At 45.4% G+C, this 18,534-nt stretch overlaps 1 protein-coding gene across 1 annotated transcript in view; it reads left to right on the forward strand.

The window, feature by feature from the left end:
* The window catches only part of ROR2 (receptor tyrosine kinase like orphan receptor 2), a 225,181-nt gene that overhangs the window by 153,770 nt on the left and 52,877 nt on the right, over positions 1–18,534 (forward strand). Inside the window, exon 2 of the mRNA XM_065879169.1 lies at positions 15,801–15,878. Coding sequence (XP_065735241.1) covers positions 15,801–15,878 — 78 coding nt within the window. The remainder of the gene's footprint in view (positions 1–15,800; positions 15,879–18,534) is intronic.

The following is an 18,534-nucleotide window of genomic DNA, read 5'->3' on the forward strand; positions in this document are numbered from 1 at the left end:
TTTATGCAGTAGTCTTTTAAAACAAATAGGAGAGGAAAAGAGTTAAAAACAAAAATATGTTTATATTGTCTTTCATAGTATCTATGAAGTTACCTTCCTGGTACTGTTTTATTTTCTTGTATAAATTAGAATTCCTTCCAGTGTTCTTTCACTTCATGTCGAATGACTCCCTTTACTATTTCCTGTAGAGCAGTCTGCTAATAACACATTTTCTCTTTTTTTGTTGTTTGTTTGGAAGTGACCTAACTTCTTCATTTTTGAAGAAGGGTTTAGCTAGACATAGAACTCTTGGTTGATGGTCTGTTTTCCCCAACACTTTAAATATGTCATCACACTGGGTTTCTGATGAGAAGTCAGCTCTTAATCTTACTGAGAATCCCTTGTACATGATGAGTCACTTCTCTTGCTGCTTTTAATATTCTTTATTTTTCAGCAGTTTGTTTATGATGTGTCTAGTTGTGGATATCTTAGAGCTTACCCTACCTACAGTTCCTTGAGTTTCTTAAGTGTGCAAGTTAATACTTTTAATCAAATTTGGTGTTTGGTTATTATTTCGTCAGGTATTTTTTCTGCTTTTCTCTTCTTCTAGACTCCCATTATTTACGTGTTGGTACTTTTGACAGTGTCCTACAGGTCTCTTAGGCTCTGTTATTTTTCTTCATTTGTTTTATTTTCTTCTTTACAGACTGTACAATCTCTATCCCAGTAAAAACAGTAAACTGTCTTCCAGTTCACTGATTCTCTCTTCTGCCATCTCAAATTTGTTGTTGAGCCCACCTGGTGAATTTCAATTATTGTATGTTCAACTGTAGAATTTCTATTTGAGTTTTTTAATTTCTATCACTTTATTGATATTCTCTATTTATTGAAATAAATTTGTTGTAATTCCCCTTAATTATTTTCTAACATCTTTATTGGCGTATAATTGCTTTATAATGGTGTGTTAGTTTCTGCTTTATAACAAAGTGAATCAGTTATACATATACATATGTTCGTTTCCATATCTCTTCCCTCTTGCGTCTCCCTCCCTCCCACCCTCCCTATCCCACCCCTCTAGGTGGTCACAAACCACTGAGCTGATCTCCCTGTGCTATGCGACTGCTTCCCACTAGCTATCTATTTTACGTTTGGTAGTGTATATATGTCCATGCCACTCTCTCACTTTGTCACAGCTTACCCATCCCCCTCCCCATATCCTCAAGTCCATTCTCTAGTAGGTCTGTGTCTTTATTCCCGTCTTACCCCTAGGTTCTTCATGACCTTTTTTTCCCTTAGATTCCATATATATGTGTTAGCATACTGTATTTGTTTTTCTCTTTCTGACTTACTTCACTCTGTATGACAGACTCTAGGTCCATCCACCTCACTACAAATAACTCAATTTTGTTTCTTTTCATGGCTGAGTAATATTCCATTGTATATATGTGCCATATCTTCTTTATCCATTCATCTGTTGATGGACACTTACGTTGCTTCCATGTCCTGGCTATTGTAAATAGAGCTGCAATGAACATTTTGGTACATGACTCTTTTTGAATTATGGTTTTCTCAGGGTATATGCCCAATAGTGGGATTGCTGGGTCATATGGTAGTTCTATTTGTAGTTTTTTAAGGAACCTCATACTGTTCTTCATAGTGGCTGTATCAATTTACAGTCCCACCAACAGTGCAAGAGGGTTCCCTTTTCTCCACACCCTCTCCAGCATTTATTGTTTGTAGATTTTTTGATGATGGCCATTCTGACCGATATGAGATGATATCTCATTGTAGTTTTGATTTGCATTTCTCTAATGATTAACGATGTTGAGCATTCTTTCATTTGTTTGTTGGCAATCTGTATATCTTCTTTGGAGAAATGTCTATTTAGGTCTTCTGCCCATTTTTGGATTGGGTGGTTTGTTTTTTTGTTATTGAGCTGCATGAGCTGCTTGTAAATTTTGGAGATTAATCCTTTGTCAGTTGCTTCATTTGCAGATATTTTCTCCCATTCTGAGGGCTGTCTTTTGGTCTTGTTTATGGTTTCCTTTGCTGTGCAAAAGCTTTGAAGTTTCATTAGGTCCCATTTGTTTATTTTTGGTTTTATTTCCATTTCTCTAGGATGTGGGTCAAAAAGGATCTTGCTGTGATTTATGTCATAGAGTGTTCTGCCTATGTTTTCCTCTAAGAGTTTGATAGTGTCTGGCCTTACATTTAGGGCTTTAATCCATTTTGAGTCCCCTTAATTCTTTAGATATTCTTTTCTTTAGTTCTTTGAACATATTTATTGGGTTGGTTCCTCAGGGGCTCCCTTTTCTGTTGGGTGTTATTTTCCTTCCTGTATGTGGCATATTTTCCTTCCTGTATGTGGCATCCTTCCTCTTTCCTCACGTGTCTTTGTACTTCTTTGTTTTAAACTGGTCATTTTACATATTGTTTCAACAACACTGGTAGCTAATTCTTCAAGCCCTTCAAAGTTTTTTTTTTTTTTTTTTTTTTTGCAGTACACGGGCCTCTCACTGTTGTGGCCTCTCCCGTTGCGGAGCACAGGCTCCGGACGCACAGGTTCAGCGGCCGTGGCTCACGGGCCTAGCTGCTCCGCGGCATGTGGGATCTTCCTGGATTGGGGCACGAACCCGTGTCCCCTGCATCGGCAGGTGGACTCTCAACCACTGTGCCACCAGGGAAGCCCTCTTCAAAGTTTTTTGTTGCTGCTGTGGTTTTGTTTTTGTTTCATTTTGGATATTGTTGGTGTTTTTTTCTATTACTGTTCATTTGTTTGCGGCTTTCCTTTACTAATTCTGAAGTTTCTGTATTCCCTCTAATGTATGACCACCGAGTTATCTATTATTTTTTAAGTTATTTTCTTTTTTTTAAACCACTTTGTAGAGGTATGATTGACATTCATAAAGCTGTACATATTTAATATATACAACTTGATAAGTTTGGAGAGAAGTATAAGCCCACGAAACCATCACCACAATCTATATGCCATAAACATGTCCATCTCCTCCACAAGTTTCCTCGTGCCCTCTTTATTTATTGTTGTGGTTATAATTATTGTTATTGTGTGTGTGTGTGTGTGTGTGTGGTCAGAACACTTAACATAAGATCTCTTACATTTTTAAGGCTTGATTCCTAGGGATGACATGTGAGTCAGTATTGTTGTGTGATTAGCCAGTCACTGGTCGTGAGATTTTCTTGCACTTTTGGCCCAGGGGATCTTGTGAGAAGACATGCCATCAAACATCAGCCTTAGCTGTCATTTCTTTTTTTAAAAAATTTTATTGGAGTATAGTTGATTTACATTGTCATGTTAGTTTCAGGTATACATTAGCCGTCAGTTCTTGATTGCACCAGAGATGAGGGACTCGTGTCTTCTCCTTTTGCAGGTCTTCCTTGGGCATGTGCATAGCCTTCCACGTGTGCACAGCCTTTTTGGCCCTGGAAATACATCGGCGCTTTTGAAGTGCCCTGAAGTCCTCTAGTTCTCCTGGATTTCCTTTTAGATCCCGGGCTGGGCTCAAGTTGACCGCAGTTGTAGTCACAGCATTAGGCAGCTGAAGCGTTGCCAGCAGCTTGTTGTTGTTTGCATAACGCCCCAGGGACAGACACCACCTGCCACCCTCCCCACGACCCCAGGCCAGCCCAGCTCTGAGTCAAACCTAGAGATTTCCCAGAGTGCTGCAAGTCCAGACAAAATGGTGACTATGGGATGGCACTTTGAACAGAGCTTCAAAAGCTTCAGATCTGCTGGCCACCTGCAGGGCTGCTGGAGAGGGAGAGAAGATGGTCACAGCCCACGTTAAACCAGCACAGCCCTGCCATCTTGCTAAGGTTCCATTACTTCTCTTGGATGGATGATTTTTCAGTTCATTCTGTGGCTCTGGTTCATTATCTGAGTTCTTAAATGGTTGGTTTTAGTTGTTTAGCCTGCATTTTTGCAATTCTGGAGGGAAAGTGAGTTCATCAATATCCCCATGCCGCCATTCTGGAAGTTGATTCTCCAGTACATTCCCCTGTGAGTCTGGCCTCTTCACTTAGCCAGATGCATGTGAGATGCACCCACTGTGAGGTGTGTATCAACAGTCGGCCCTTTTTATGTTTGAGTAGCACATGGTATGGTTTTAAAATTGTAAAAGCTTCTTTTTATTCATTTGGAGTTGTAAAGATGCATATGTTCATTTAAAAGGGCATGTCGTCAGAGAGACTGTGGAATGTGGGCCTGGTGGCGCTTCTTGGGGCACTGCCAGGAATCTCAGGTCTGAGCGCCTTCGAGCAGGGCAGTGTTCACTAGTGGTTTGGAGGAGCAGCCCGTCCCCGGGCAGCAGAGTTGTGGCACCATCATCTGCCTCTGGGAAGAGGAGCTGACATGATGTAGGAGGAGGTGCTGGTGGGGTGGGTACTACCCGTGCTTGGAGCCGGTATGAGCTCCATCCCTCAAAATGTGAGGTGAAACTCGGGACTTCTCCTCACACATGAGCGTGATGGTCCCAGGACACTGCCCGTGTTTGTTTATTCCTCACATGGTCATGGAGTGCCTCCTGCATGCTGGGGTTCCAGGTGGTGAACACCAGATGGTCACCCAGAGCCTGGCATCATGGAGGCCACCCTCTTCTGATGTGAGAGAGACACGGACAGGGCAGGCCACGTGTGGGCCCTAGATGTTTTCAATACAGACTTTCAGGGGAGGCCTTGTTTATGAGCGAAGCTTGGAGCAGAGGAAGTAAGGGGTGAGCCTACAGGGGGGTCTGGGGAAGAGTTTTCCAGGCAGAGGGAAAAGGAAATGCAAACCCCAGAGGGAAAAGGAGCTGGAACTGTTCCTGGAGAGTGAAGGGGAAAGGCGTTGAGGTGAGGTCAGGAGTGTGTGTGTGTGTGTGTGTGTGTGTGTGTGTGTGTGCAGGCATGCACGCTCACATGTGGAGGGGCTGGAGACGGGGCTCTGGCTGCTCCTCTGAGGAGGTGGAAGGTGCTGGAAGTTGTTGAGCACAAAAGCATTCATTCATTCACCAACTGAGCAACTACCGGCTGTGCTCTAGGTGCTGGGCATAGAGCAGTGAGCAGACAGGCAGAAACCCCTGCTCCCAGGAAGAGGAGACAGAGACATAAACTAATGAATAAATCATCTCTTGGAAGTGCTAAGGGGAAAAGAAAAATGGGAAGCAGGTTAAGTGGCAGGACTGTGTGCACAAATGTGGAGGGAAGTGTTTGAATAACATCCCGGCAGGCCTTGTCCCAGGAGGTAGCATTATATGAGAGAGATGAAGATAGAAGCAACGTGGTAAGCTTTGTGTAAGTATAATATACATAGATAAAAGTGCATAAATCCCCACATCACTAGACCATGCCAGCAGCCTCTCAGAAACCCATCCCCTGCTCCTTCCCGGCCATCACCCCCAACGTCACCAGCCTTCTGACCTCCATCCTTGCAGATGCTTCTGCCCATTTATGAACGTGGTGTAAGTGGGATCATACAATACAGGGTCTTTTGTATGTGTATTTTCTTCCTCTCAGCCTCAGGCTTTTGTGATTCGCCCCTGCTGTCTCAGGAGATGGTATTTGAAGCTCCTTTTAGAGGTGCAAGTGTGTCTGCTACATGGAGAGCAGTGGGGAGGGGGGGAGGGGAGGGTTGGGGGGGCTGTCATGTGATCCAGCAGAGCCGGAGCTACTGAGACTGGGTGTGAGCAGGGAGGTGTGAGGAGCGTCGCATTCTGATGTATTTTGAAGACAGAGCAAACAGCATTTCTTGTTGGATTGCACGTGGGGTATGAGAGGAAAGGGAGTCAGAGATAACCAGGATGTGTGGCCTTAGCCCGTGGAAGGCTGAAGTCAGAGTTTAGGGAGGCTGGTGACTGCAGGGGAGTGGTCTGTGGAAGAAAGCCGGGTTTGTGTTTGGACAAGCTGAGCGTGACGTGTCTATTAGATGTGCAGGCGGAGACGTGAGCTGGTCCTCCCGTTTCTGAGCCTGGCTTTTTGTGGAGAGGGCAGGCTCGGAAAGGTGTGCTGGGGAGTTGTGGGTGTTTTGCTGTTGTTTAAAGCCAGGTCATCAAGGGGACAGGTACAGAAAGAGAGGGAAAGCTTTTGCAGGCCCAGCTCTGGGGCACTGCAGCATTTACGGGGCCGGAGACAAGGAGACATTCGCAAGAGAAACTGAAGCAGGAGAGGATCCAAACGTGGAGGGTCAAGTGAAGGGAGTCGTGCGGATGGTGTGCGTCGTATAAAGTGGGCAGCCCTGTGTAAATGTTGAGCAGAATCATTACCAAAAATGGTCAGACAGACTGCTCCAGATCCCACGACACATTCCCTCTGGGCCTGCCATGCCGCTCTTTGGGAAGAGTGGTGGTGGTGTAAATATTATGAGAAAGAAGGAATGCCAGCCTGAGAGGAGGGGCTCTGGGAGGATGCCACGGCTGCTGCCAGAAACTTAGGGAGATGAAGCTCAGAGGACAGCGGTGTCCCCAACTGAAGCCATGAGGGGACACCTTCAGAACGAAGGAGTCGGGATGCTAGAGTCATTAGCAAGTTGTTGGCAGATCCTTTCAGTATGTGGGCAAGCCCACCCCCGACACCTCTGTACTTAGTCCAGACCCCCTGTTTATTCTTTCTCATCAAGGCTTTCTCTGTCTCTGTCAGCCTGTTCCATGCAGTTGCAAAAGTCACTTTCAAATCAGCATTAAGTATAAAGAAGCTTTGAAGATAAGTAACACTACCTGTTATGGGTTGATTTGTGTCCCCCCAAAATAGATATAATGGAGTCCTAACCCCCAGTATCTCAGAATGTTACCTTATTTGGAGATAGTGTCTTTACAGAATTAAATTAAAATGAGGTCACTGGGGTGGGCCTCTATCCACTGTGACTGGTGTCTATGCATAGAGGAAAGACCATGTGAAGGCACAGGGAGAAGCTGGCCATCTACAAGCCAAGCAGAGTGGCTGCAAGAGAAACAACCCTGCCAACACTTTGATCTTGGATTTCCGGCCTCCAGACTGTTGTTTAAGCCACCCAGGCTGTGGCACTTCGTTAGGGCAGCCCTAGAAAACTCATACAGGAGCTACCTTTAAGAAAATCACTGCTGGGCTTCGCTCGTGGCCCAGTGGTTGAGAGTCCGCCTGCTGATGCAGGGGACACGGGTTCGTGCCCCGGTCCGGGAAGATCCCACGTGCCGTGGAGCGGCTGGGCCCGTGAGCCATGGCTGCTGGGCCTGCACATCCGGAGCCTGTGCTCCTCAATGGGAGAGGGCACAACAGTGAGAGGCCCGCGTACCACAAAAAAAAAAAAAAGAAAATCACTGCTGTCATCTTTGATTATAACAGATGTATATCCTTGTTTGTTTCCATGAGCTCCAAGTGATTGCTGCCAACAAATCTTCTGCTTTCAAATACGCCAACTGGTCGACCTGCTCTGGGGATGAGTGCAACTTCAGGCTACATAGGCTGGACGTAGACTCATGGCTGAAAGAGGCTGCAAACCTTCAGAATCCCTTCCCTCTGGGTCTCATTTACTCCACCCTGAGATTTCTCCGGGCAGCCCTGGATTCCAAGGCTATTGCACCTGCAGCTGAGGAGTTTAAAACTCTCCCTGAAGCAAACAGAAAGTAACTTCCAGCATTATCATGGGACAATACGCAGTTTCTTTTACTAATAAGGGTTTTTCTTTAAAAAAAAAAAAAAATCTTTTCCCTCCTTACCTTTTTTTGTTTTTTGAAAAATAAATTATTTATTTATTTATTTTTGGCTGCATTGGGTCTTCGTTGCTGCACGCGGGCTCTCTAGTTGCAGCGAGCGGGGGCTACTTTTCATTGCGGTGCGCAGCCTTCTCCTTGCGGTGGCTTCTCTTGTTGTGGAGCACAGGCTCTAGGCACATGGGCTTCAGTAGTTGTGGCTCGCGGGTTCAGTAGTTGTGGCTTGCGGGCTCTAGAGCACAGGCTCAGTAGTTGGGCGCACGGGCTTAGTTGCTCTGCAGCATGTGGGATCTTTGTGGACCAAGGCTCGAACCCGTGTACCCTGCATTGGCAGGTGGATTCTTAACCACTGCGCCACCAGAGAAGTCCCCTCCTTACCTTTAATTAAACACCTTCCAGAGGTTCAAGGTGAAAAAGTGATTCCTTGTGTTCATGGGAATAATTGATACTCAAAAGAGTCTTCTGTGAAACCAAGTGGAAAAAGAATGAGCTCGGAGTACTTACCCAACGTTTCTGTTTGCTCCTCTTCTGTTGGTTTTGCAGAAACCAGCAGTTAACAAGCAGGCGCATCAGTGGCATCAGGCCCCGGAGCTCGTGTTGCAGTGAAGGGTGTCAGGGTCTCGCCCTTTCAGCGGCATCTGTTATGGGTGGGGTCTCCCGGCCTCCCAGCTCTGCCAGGCCCCGTGCCACCACGGCCAGGGGCTGTAGGTGTTGGGAAAGAGAGAGGTCAGTGAAAGGCCCCAATTCAGCCTCCTGAGCAGCTTCACTCCCCCTTCAACCGACTATACACTTGGCCCTTGACAGTGGGACCTTTGTTGGGGGTTCTGGGGGGCTGTCTGTGACAGAGGTAGGAAAAGCGTTATGACAGCAGTATTGGAGGGCATTGGGCCTGTGCCTGGACTCTTTTGGGGGTTTGATATTTTTGCTGTGGAAGTAGAATCAAAGTGAAGTTTAAATTGGTGAGAAACACTGGTCACTCCACTTTCAGGTTGTTGGATTTAACTTTGTATTTCCAGAGCAGCGTTAGGTCAGCCCCTTAAGGAATGTAGACCCAGAGGCTAATATTTGCTCAACTCCAAGTTCAAAATAACGAAATGAAAAATTACAGACTGTTAAGACTACTGCCGATTAGATACTGGCAGCTCACCTTGAACGCCGTGTGGTTTTCTAGCTGGCAGTTGAGACACACGGTGTGACATTTTAGTAAGCGCATTCCCAGAAACATTATCGAGTCTCTTTACTATGGACATACTTTCTCTGGCCCAGTTCCCAGGCTAATGGACTCACCTTTTAGGATTCTATACTCTGCTCCTTTCCAGTTATTGATTCTCTTCCTTAAATTGTTGCATTTCCAGCATTACGGATGTTTTCAATTTGATGTGTTGCTGAGCTAAGTGATTGTTCTGGAACACGTTATGGACGTTTCCAGTTGCCAGTGGATGTGCTGACTTTTCATGCAGCACAGCTCATCATAAAATCCATGCTTGCCCTTCCAGAGGCTCCTGGCCTGCCGCACGGTCCTCCCTTCCAGGCTGTGGTCTTTTACCCACGTGCCCTGACTGCTGTTCATTCTCATATTCTGGAAATTACACCATCATTAAGGACGACCAAATCCAAGAATGCAAAGCTTTGGTGAATGAAATACCATCACTAATTAAAAGGAGGCTGCTTTGAATTTGTCCGAATAGGCCAGAGACTGCATGTAATTAAATCACAAGTGTACTGATTCACATCAACAGGTAGAGATTGATGGGTGAATAGTCTGAGTAACAAAACATTTTTTAAGAGAAACACAAATCAAAAACAGAGTAGCACATGAACTCAAATCCAAGGGTGTGGGTTGAACTTCATTAGTAAACTCTCTCTTAATCAAATGTCTCTGCTCTTAATGAGAGAGCTGTATTTTAAGACCAGAGAAGGAGCCTGGAAATCAGAACAGACCCACTTGTACTTTGCAGATATAAATTTCTCTTACCTGATTGATGCCTTAAATCAAGATGTCACATTAGAGGCCTGTGTTGAGAGAAGGTCTGTAGGAGATCTTGTTTGACTGAGGCACGGTTTCTAATTACTCAGAATTTGCACCCATTTGGGCCGGCCGTGCATTTCCAGCTATTGCGGGCTTGTGGGAAACCCTGATTTTTTAACCAGCCCAGCAACATCAACAACGCATCCTTTCATCTGGTCTTTCTTCAGACACCAATTGGTTCAGCCCTGAATATACGGGACAGTGATAAGTGCTGCTAAGAGTACATGCTAAGTATCAGGTTAGGAGCCCGTATCACCATGCCATGACAATTAACGTAAAATTTAGCTCAAAACCCGGTATTCTCAAAAGTGATTTAATTGCTGAGCATTCACTGTTATGCTGTTGAATCTTTGAATAAACTGTATCAGATTCTGTGAATCTGTGTCACGCGCAGTTAATGTTCATGCCTGGCTTGCACCATTAAGGCTGTTTGGAGATAGGCTCTTTCCTACAGCTCTTTACTTGTGAGCCTTGGTTAAGTGCTTGACCAGTGTGGAAGAATGTTTAATTGTTCTTCAATAAACTTTGTACTGTGTGAAGATAGGGCAGAGGGTTTGCATATTCCTCCTACTCTGCTTCCTCTTAGTGTTAAATCTTATATTAGTGTGGTACCTTTGTCACAGCGGATATGCCAAGATCAACGCATTATTCTTTACTAAAATCCATACTATTCGTCTTTCTTTGGACTTTTGGATATCTTTTTTTTTGTTCTAGGATCCCACTCTGGTTACCACATTGTAGTTAGTCTTTGCTCTAGGTTTTAAAGTGTAATTTTGACATGGGTGAAAGTATACACTTAATGTATCATTGCATGGCAACCTGCCACACTTAAATTTTTCCATATTAAATGCTCTCCTTTCTTTTTTATAAATGATGGGTTTTTTTTTTTTTTTTTTTTTCCGGTACGCGGGCCTCTCACTGTTGTGGCCTCTCCTGTTGCGGAGCACAGGCTCCAGACGCGCAGGCTCAGCGACCATGGCTCACGGGTCCAGCTGCTCCGCGGCATGTGTGATCTTCCCGGACCAGGGCACGAACCCGTGTCCCCTGCATCGGCAGGCGGACTCTCAACCACTGCGCCACCAGGGAAGCCCAATGCTCTCCTTTCTTTAAACATCAAAAAACTAATAAAGAGTTAATGATCACTACCTGGTTGATGCTGTCAAAGGTTTGAGTTTTCTGGTAGCTTTACATTGTCGCCCTGTGTGTTTTTTTCCAGTGAAGATCACTCACATCCAATGGAAAAAGTTAGAGCGTCATGAATTCACATTTTTTTAAATAAGTTTATTTTTTTTTAATTTATTTTTATTTTTGCCTGCGTTGGGTCTTTGTTGCTGCACACGGGGCTTTTCTCTGGTTGTGAGGAGCAGGGGCTACTCTTCGTTGCAGCACGTGGGCTTCTCATTGCAGTGGCCTCTCCCGCCGCGGAGCATGGGCTCCAGGTGCGCGGGCCTCAGTAGTTGTGGCGCACGGGCTTAGTTGCTCTGCGGCATGTGGGATCTTCCCGGACCAGGGCTCGAACCCATGTCCCCTGCATTGGCAGGCGATTCTTAACAACTGCACCACCAAGGAAGCCCCCATGAATTCACATTCTTCATGGACACGTGTGGTGTTAGTACAACTTTTAGTATTTTACCAAAACGAAGGACATGTAGATTTGCTCCAAGTAATAGCCTAGTTTTCAGAAAACAATAATTAAGTCCTGAGGAGTTAGGGCAGCCAATTCCTCCCAGAACCTTTTCTCTCTTTAGGTCTTCCCCATCTCCAGTCAGCCAGCTGGGGTGAGGGTACCGGCATCAGGTAAACCCAAGGGGACCTTTGTGTAAAGAAGCACTCAGGACAGCCATGTGGGAGATCTGACTGGACTCTCACCACCTTGGACTAATCGCTGACTGAACTGGGCTGGCAGTAATTGCCGAGGTGGGTTATGGGGTGAAGAAGGTGGATAGAGATCATTCGTCCAGCCCTGGTGACCTGCAGAAGAACATGCTATTCGGGGAGAAAGCAGATGACACGAGTTCTCAATGCTGCATTCATTTTGGTGGCCCCTAAACTCGCAGTGATGAAATCCTTCCTTAGTCCTTCTTGTCACGAGCCATGTCTTATCTACAGCAGGAATGTGAACGTGTGCTGGTCTCTTCCAAGTGAGACTTTCAGCTCCTAAACCGTCATATCTTTGGATAAATAATCCTAGTTCTCTAGCTTTCCATAGTTCTCTGTCTTTCATCCTTTAGTCATCACTGTGTCTCCCATGCATACTCCACATCCTGTCTACTTGGGCAGCCAAAACCTCCCCACAGGGTCTGGGCAGTGGCCTGATGTGCTGATGTAGCATTTAATGGCCTTTGCTAATCACCTAGTACAGTGTGCTTCTCTCTAGCCTTCTTTTTTTTTTTTTTTTTCTTTTCTTTTTGGGCATGAAAATTTAAAAACCTAATAAAATTAATATTTGTTCAAAAACCCACATATCGTATGATTCCATTTATATAAAATGGCCCAAACAGATAAATCCATAGAGACAAAAAGCAGGTTAGTGGTTACAGGGTCTGGGGGAGGTGAGATTCTGGGGGACTGCTAATGGGAACAAGGTTACTTTTGGAGGTGATAAAATATTGCAGAATTACATAGTGGAGATGGTTGAACAACCTTGTGAATATATTAAAAACCACTTGATTATAGACTTTAAAATGCGGACTTTTGTGGTATGTGAATTATGTCAGTTAAAAGCTTGATGCTTGTTCATTGTAAAGATGTTGAAAAATAAAAGAGGACATTTAAATTACCTATATAATTTCAGATAACTAATAGTGACACTTTGATGCGTGGGTGGCAGTTTTGTTGTTTCTGTTTTATGTTTGTTTCATTTTTTTTTCCCTTTAGGTTGTTCTTGACCCTTTTAGGGCCAGGAGAAATCCTGTTGGAATCTGCCAAGGCACTAGACCCTGGTCTCACTTGTCCCCATACCCCAGGTTCACATTTGCCCCTGTTACATTTTGCTTGTAAATTTTAGGAGGTGCAGCATCTTGAGTAAAGATGGCTGTTCTGCCAGGAGAATGAAGACTCTTAACTTCAGAATGTAAATACTGCCCTTATTTCTCAGGAAGCAACAATAGGGCCTAGTTTTGCTGGAACTTAAGGTGTCAGTTCTAAGGACCGAGGTGATTGGATATCATGAATTTATTCACACATTTGACTTGCAGAGGAAATGGGCAGGATATCAGCCACTGTATGCTTTCACATCTAAGTCCCAAAGCTTGGGGTCCCTGATATTAGCCTGGTGGGCTACTTGAAACTTACCTGTTTTTCCAAATATGTAGATGATGCTCTCTTGCTCAAATGCCCAAGCTAAATTTTACCTAGGGTAAAAATTAAGGCTGAGGAGAAACAAAAAATCAAATTCCAGCATATGTGCTGACCAGGGCAATATACACAGGGAGAATCTCAGCACTTCTAATGTCGAGAACAACTTTGCATGTCTCTGTGGGGGTGACATCTGCTCATGAGTCAACAGAAGCATTTGGATCACCTCCGGCTCTTCTCCCATGAAGAGTGCGCATGTCCACACCCCGGCTTGGATGCTCATGAAAATACTTATGCTTCCAAACTAAAAGCTGCCTTGGAAGAGCCAGGAGCCTCGTGCCCAGTGGAATTGGGCTAATGGCGCTTATTTTTCTTCAGAGTGTATATTTATTTGACTGTTTCACACCATTTGTCAATTTCTAAGCAGTTAATAATTTTTATGCCTCTTTCAGATATGTGTATATAGTACAAGTGTGTTTGATTTCCTGTGGTCTCTCTACATTTAAACAGTGCTGAGTGATTGTATGTGTAACATGCCAATTTAAAATTTCAAACCTCAACTGAACCGTGTTGATTGGCTTACATAGCTCATGTTTGTCCCTGTCCTGTAGCAGCCCCAGATTCTGTCTAGGTTTTAGTGCTAGGACCATTAGCCCTCAATAGAGACACAGCCTCTGATGTCCTCCAGCTGTTTACAATCCACTGAGGAAAATTAAAACATATGCAACTATTAATTCAGAGAAATGATGTGGTTGCCACCGGAGAGGTGTACAGTTTGTTTTGGCTTGTTTTGTTTTTAATATTTATTAATTTATTTGGCTGCGTCGGGTCTTAGTTGAGGCATGCGGGATCCTCCACTGTGGCGCGCGGGCTCTTCGTTGCAGTGCTCAGGCTTCTCTCTAGTTGTGGCATGTGGGCTCTAGAGCCCATGGGCTTAGTTACCCCGGGCATGTGGGATCTTAGTTCCCTGACCAGGGATCAAACCCGAGTACCCTGCATTGGAAGGTGGATTCTTACCCACTGTGCCACCAGGGAAGTCTCTTGGGGCATAGTTTTAAAAGGTGTTACTTCTGAATGGTTGATCAAGGACATTTTATGAAAGATGGTACGGGTGCATGGCTTCTGACGGGTGGGTAAGTTTGGACTGGGAGTGATAGAAAGGACTCTACCATAATTGAATGTGAAAAGCCATGGGCCCATTCAGAAATAATGTCTCCTGTTGGTTGCTTGGGAACTGGGCCTGAATTCTAAGGGCATTGCAAGCTGATGCGTCGCCTCGAGTGTCCTGTGACTTAGGAACAAGCGGGTAGAGAGGATTGGCTTAGACACACGGGTACCCTTAAGTGTAAACCGGCCAGTGTTTGTTTAGCTAAATAATTTGAAGAATCTTGCGTACCTGGTTCTGCCTGAAAATCACTTGTACTGCACTTTTAGACACCAGTTTTTCTGAGCAAGGCCTCATCTTAAGCGGGATCTGAAGTGTCTGGGGGCTTTGTTAGTTCTCGTCTCTCATTTGAGAGGCAAGTGGGATGACCCAATATTGAATTATAAACTGCCTTTAATAATTTTTTTAAATGTGGTAAATACATATAAAATTTACCATCTTAACCATTTTCAATGCACAATTCAGTGGCATCAAGTACATTCGCATTGTTGTAAAACCATCACCATTATCCAGCTTCAGAACTTTCTCATCTTCCCAAAATGGAACTCTGTCCCTGTTAAACAAACACTAACTGCCCATTCTGCCTCCCCACAATCCCTGTTACCCACTATTCTACTTTCTTTGAATTTCAGTACTCTAGGTATCTCATTAATCATATAGTATTTGTTTTTCTGTGTCAGGCTATTTCACTCGGCATAATGTCTTCAAGTTTCATCCATGTTGTAACACGTGTCAGGATTTCCTTCTTTCTAAGCTGCATCATTTTCCATCGTATGTGTGTCCCACTCTTTGATAGGCTTTGATGCTATAAACCCAGATTCATCCAGATGTGTTGTCAGAGTCACCCTTGACTTCGCCATTTCTACCCCCACCTCCAACCAGTGCGACCCAGTCAAGGCCAAGGTATGGGGTGAAAGTCTTGAAAGTAAACTGCGTTGGGATATTGAGAAGGGTCTCTATGAGGCCCCAAACAGTTTCTAGGTCATCAGTCACACCTGCCCACCCTTCCCCGGCATTCCAGGACGGGGGACCCATGACTCTGTGTTGTATTCCCACTTGAACAGACCAGATCTGTTCTTGCCATTGGTGTTTATGATTTTGGGGGTGGCTGCTCCCTCTGACACAGCCTCTGAGGTGTGGGGTTGCAATTGCCATAAGGATCAGAAACTTCTGTCCTTACAGTTACGGGTAGATCAGTCCTTGGCTGCTGGCTGCCGGTGGGTCTGGGGGCCGGGAGGGGAATGAGCTGCTGAAGAAACCCTCCAATTCTGAATTTATTCAGAATTACCAGGGGCCTCTATTTGGAGGGCCACCTGCTGACTCTGGCTCCAGAGTGTTTAATTTTGCCATCCTGTGTTTCAATCTCTCTGTCTTTCCCTTAATGAAACTTCAGCCACATGTTTGCTTCCTCCGTATGTGCCGCAAAGCATTTGCATTTTGCTGTTCTTGGGATAAAGCAAGAATCACTTTTGCTGTTGTATCAAATCTGATGCTAGAAAAGCCCTCTGGAAGCTACCATAACGCCTTATCCCTCTAGGTTTTCTATACAGTGGGGAGTTTTGCTGAAACATTATTATCTCTGCATGAGAAGCAGAGTAAAGGTCCTGAAGGGAAACCTCAGTAATGTGTGTGCTGTGCTCTTTTTGCACAGGGCAAGCAGAGGTTCCCGACCCGAATGACCCTTTGGGACAACTGGATGGACACGACAGCCCTATTCCAACTCTAAAAGGTAAATTGTGAAGTGCTCTTTGAATGCAAGTGTTCGAAAGTGTTTTCACGGTACCATGTAGAGGGGCTCACAGTACCATTCTACTCAAGGCTTGGCCTGATGAGATGGATGGTCAGGGTCCCCTGTGGCCCAGTGCTGCCCCATGGGTGGGTGTGAAGTCGAATCCGGCCTCTGTATCCCAACACTGAATCAAATCTCGGAGACAGAGTTTTGGGTGAAGTAGGAAAGAATACATTTATTGCTTTGCCAGGCAGAGGGGGTCACAGCAGGCTAATGCCCTCAAAACTGTGTGTCCCAACCTGCAGGGGGTAGTGAGGAGTTTTATAGTAATGGCTCAAAGACGGCATGATCAGCTTGTGGACATTCTTCTGACTGGTTGGTGGTGAGGTAAGTGGGAGTCAGCATCATCAGCCTTCTGGTTCTAACTGGTCTGGGGTCTACATGCTTGTGAGCAGCGTACCTTTCACTTCTCCCACCAGGTGGGGGTTTCAGTTTCTGCAAAACAGCTCAAAGATATTGTTATGTGTATCCTTTGAGGGGGAACCAGGACCCTGCCCCAAGGCTGCACTATTGTTTTTTTGACTGTTCCTCCCTTGTCTCCACATCCTCTCCCTTCCCTGATTAGCAACTGTTGGAACTGCCCATTGGAACTCAGGGAAGGTCATGGAGGCTGAATGAAGCCTATTTCCTGTAATCAAGAAATGGGGGGCACAGGCTTTTGTGCCCAGGAACCCCACAGGGTCCTGCTTAGTATCCGTGCAGTGGCCTGCCTCCCTCTACATCTGTGTCTCTTGATGCAGTTGTGAGGGTGCTGAGGGCTGGTTGGAGCTAGTCAGAAGCCTGTGGGTGGGTGGGAGATAGAGGGCAGGGGTAGACAGATTGCCACTGGAGGGAGGAAGGGGCTTTGGGGATGTTTCGTGGGGCCTGAGTGGAGCCTTAAGAGCTGGACTCCTGGCTTGGCCACGAAGTCTCCTGAGGACAAGTGGCCGTCTTCTGGGCTTATTGTCGAGGTGTAATTGTCCAGACTAAGGGGCACCTCAGGCGGACAGGTGGCCCTCCTGCAAAGGATCACCGAAGACCATGTTCTTTGTCTTGTTGCTCCGGGCTTTCCCAGAGGTCACTGTAAGGGTTACTGTTCACTTGGCACTCTTTGTTGGCGTCTTAGATTTGTAGAGTCGATAGACCCCATTTCCTGTGATGCAGCCCAGTCACTTGAGGAAGTGACGATTTTCCTGCTTCATCCGCTGTCACCATATTGCCTTAGATTATTGCCTCAGTCAGCTTGAGCTGCCGCAACAAAACACCACAGACTGGATGGCTTAATCAACAGATATTTATTCCTCACAGTCCCGGAGGCTGGAAGTCCGAGATCAAGGTGCTGGCATGGCCAGGTCCTAGTGAGGGCACTCTTCCTGGTTTGTAGGCAGTGCAATCTTGCTGTGTCCTCACAGGGAGAGAGAGCGGGCTCTGGTTTCTTCCTGTCTTATAAAGATTCGGATCCCTTCCTGGGGGCCCCACCCTCATGACCTCATTTTAACCCTAATTACTCCCAATGGCCTCTCTTTCAAATACTGTCACACACATGGGGTTAGGGCTTCAACATGTGATTATGGGGGGACACAGTTCAGTGTATAACAATTAACGATTAAAACAACCACTTCATTTCTGTTTAATTTCTTTTTTTAAGCATTATTCAGAACCCAGAAATCCATATTAGTTTCTCAGCCCCTTGCACATTGAAGGTCCCTGTGTTCCCTCAGGAACGTGTTCACCTCCACGTGTCCAAGGCTGGGTCTCCCGGGGATTGAGCAGCAATGACTCAAGTCCACCAGTCTCAGCCGAGTTGACCAGATGTCCCTCTGTGTCCTGAAAGGGCCTCCTGGGGTCGCACAGGGAGCTGCTCCCTTCTGGCCTCAAAACAGTCGTTTAAATCAACAGAAATAGAGTCACAGATGTAGAAAACAAATTTATGGTTACCAGGGGGGAAAGGGGGTGGGAGGGATAAATTGGGAGATTGGGATTGACATATACACACTACTATATATAAAATAGGTAACTAATAAGGACCCATTTTATAGCACAGGGAACTCTACTCAATACTCTGTAATGAGCTACATGGGACTAGAATCTAAAAATGAGTGGATATATGTATATGTATAACTGATTTACTTTGCTGTACACCTGAACTAACACAACACTGTAAATCAACTATACTCCAATTAAAAAAAAAAAAAGAGTGCGTGGCTCTACATGCTGTTCGTAGCACCCGGTGTCTGGAGGCTCCTTGACAAGGATTTTCCTCTTTAGTATGTTATGCAGTAAATACACAAGTTAGTTTCCTCAGTCGACCGCCTCGCAGTCCTACTTTGGTCGCTGTGACCTTGCTTGTTAGGGGAGAGCCTCTACTGGGACAAGGATGTGTTCCCCAGGCAGACAAGACCTGGTCTCTGGAAGCTTGTGTACAATGCTGGGCCTCAGGAGAGGTTTCTTAGGAAGAAAGATATTTTTTGATGGTTAGATTCTGAAATCACTTCTCACAAGTGTGACTGAGCCCGAAGTCGAGACAGCCCACACAGATTTCCTGACTGCTCCGTACCAGGCACTGTGTGAGGCTGGGCACAACTGGTGATCAAAACAAGTGTGTCTCTGCCTCTCA

The sequence above is a fragment of the Phocoena phocoena genome, chromosome 6, assembly GCF_963924675.1.
Source record: "Phocoena phocoena chromosome 6, mPhoPho1.1, whole genome shotgun sequence".
In the NCBI taxonomy this organism is placed as follows: domain Eukaryota; kingdom Metazoa; phylum Chordata; class Mammalia; order Artiodactyla; family Phocoenidae; genus Phocoena; species Phocoena phocoena.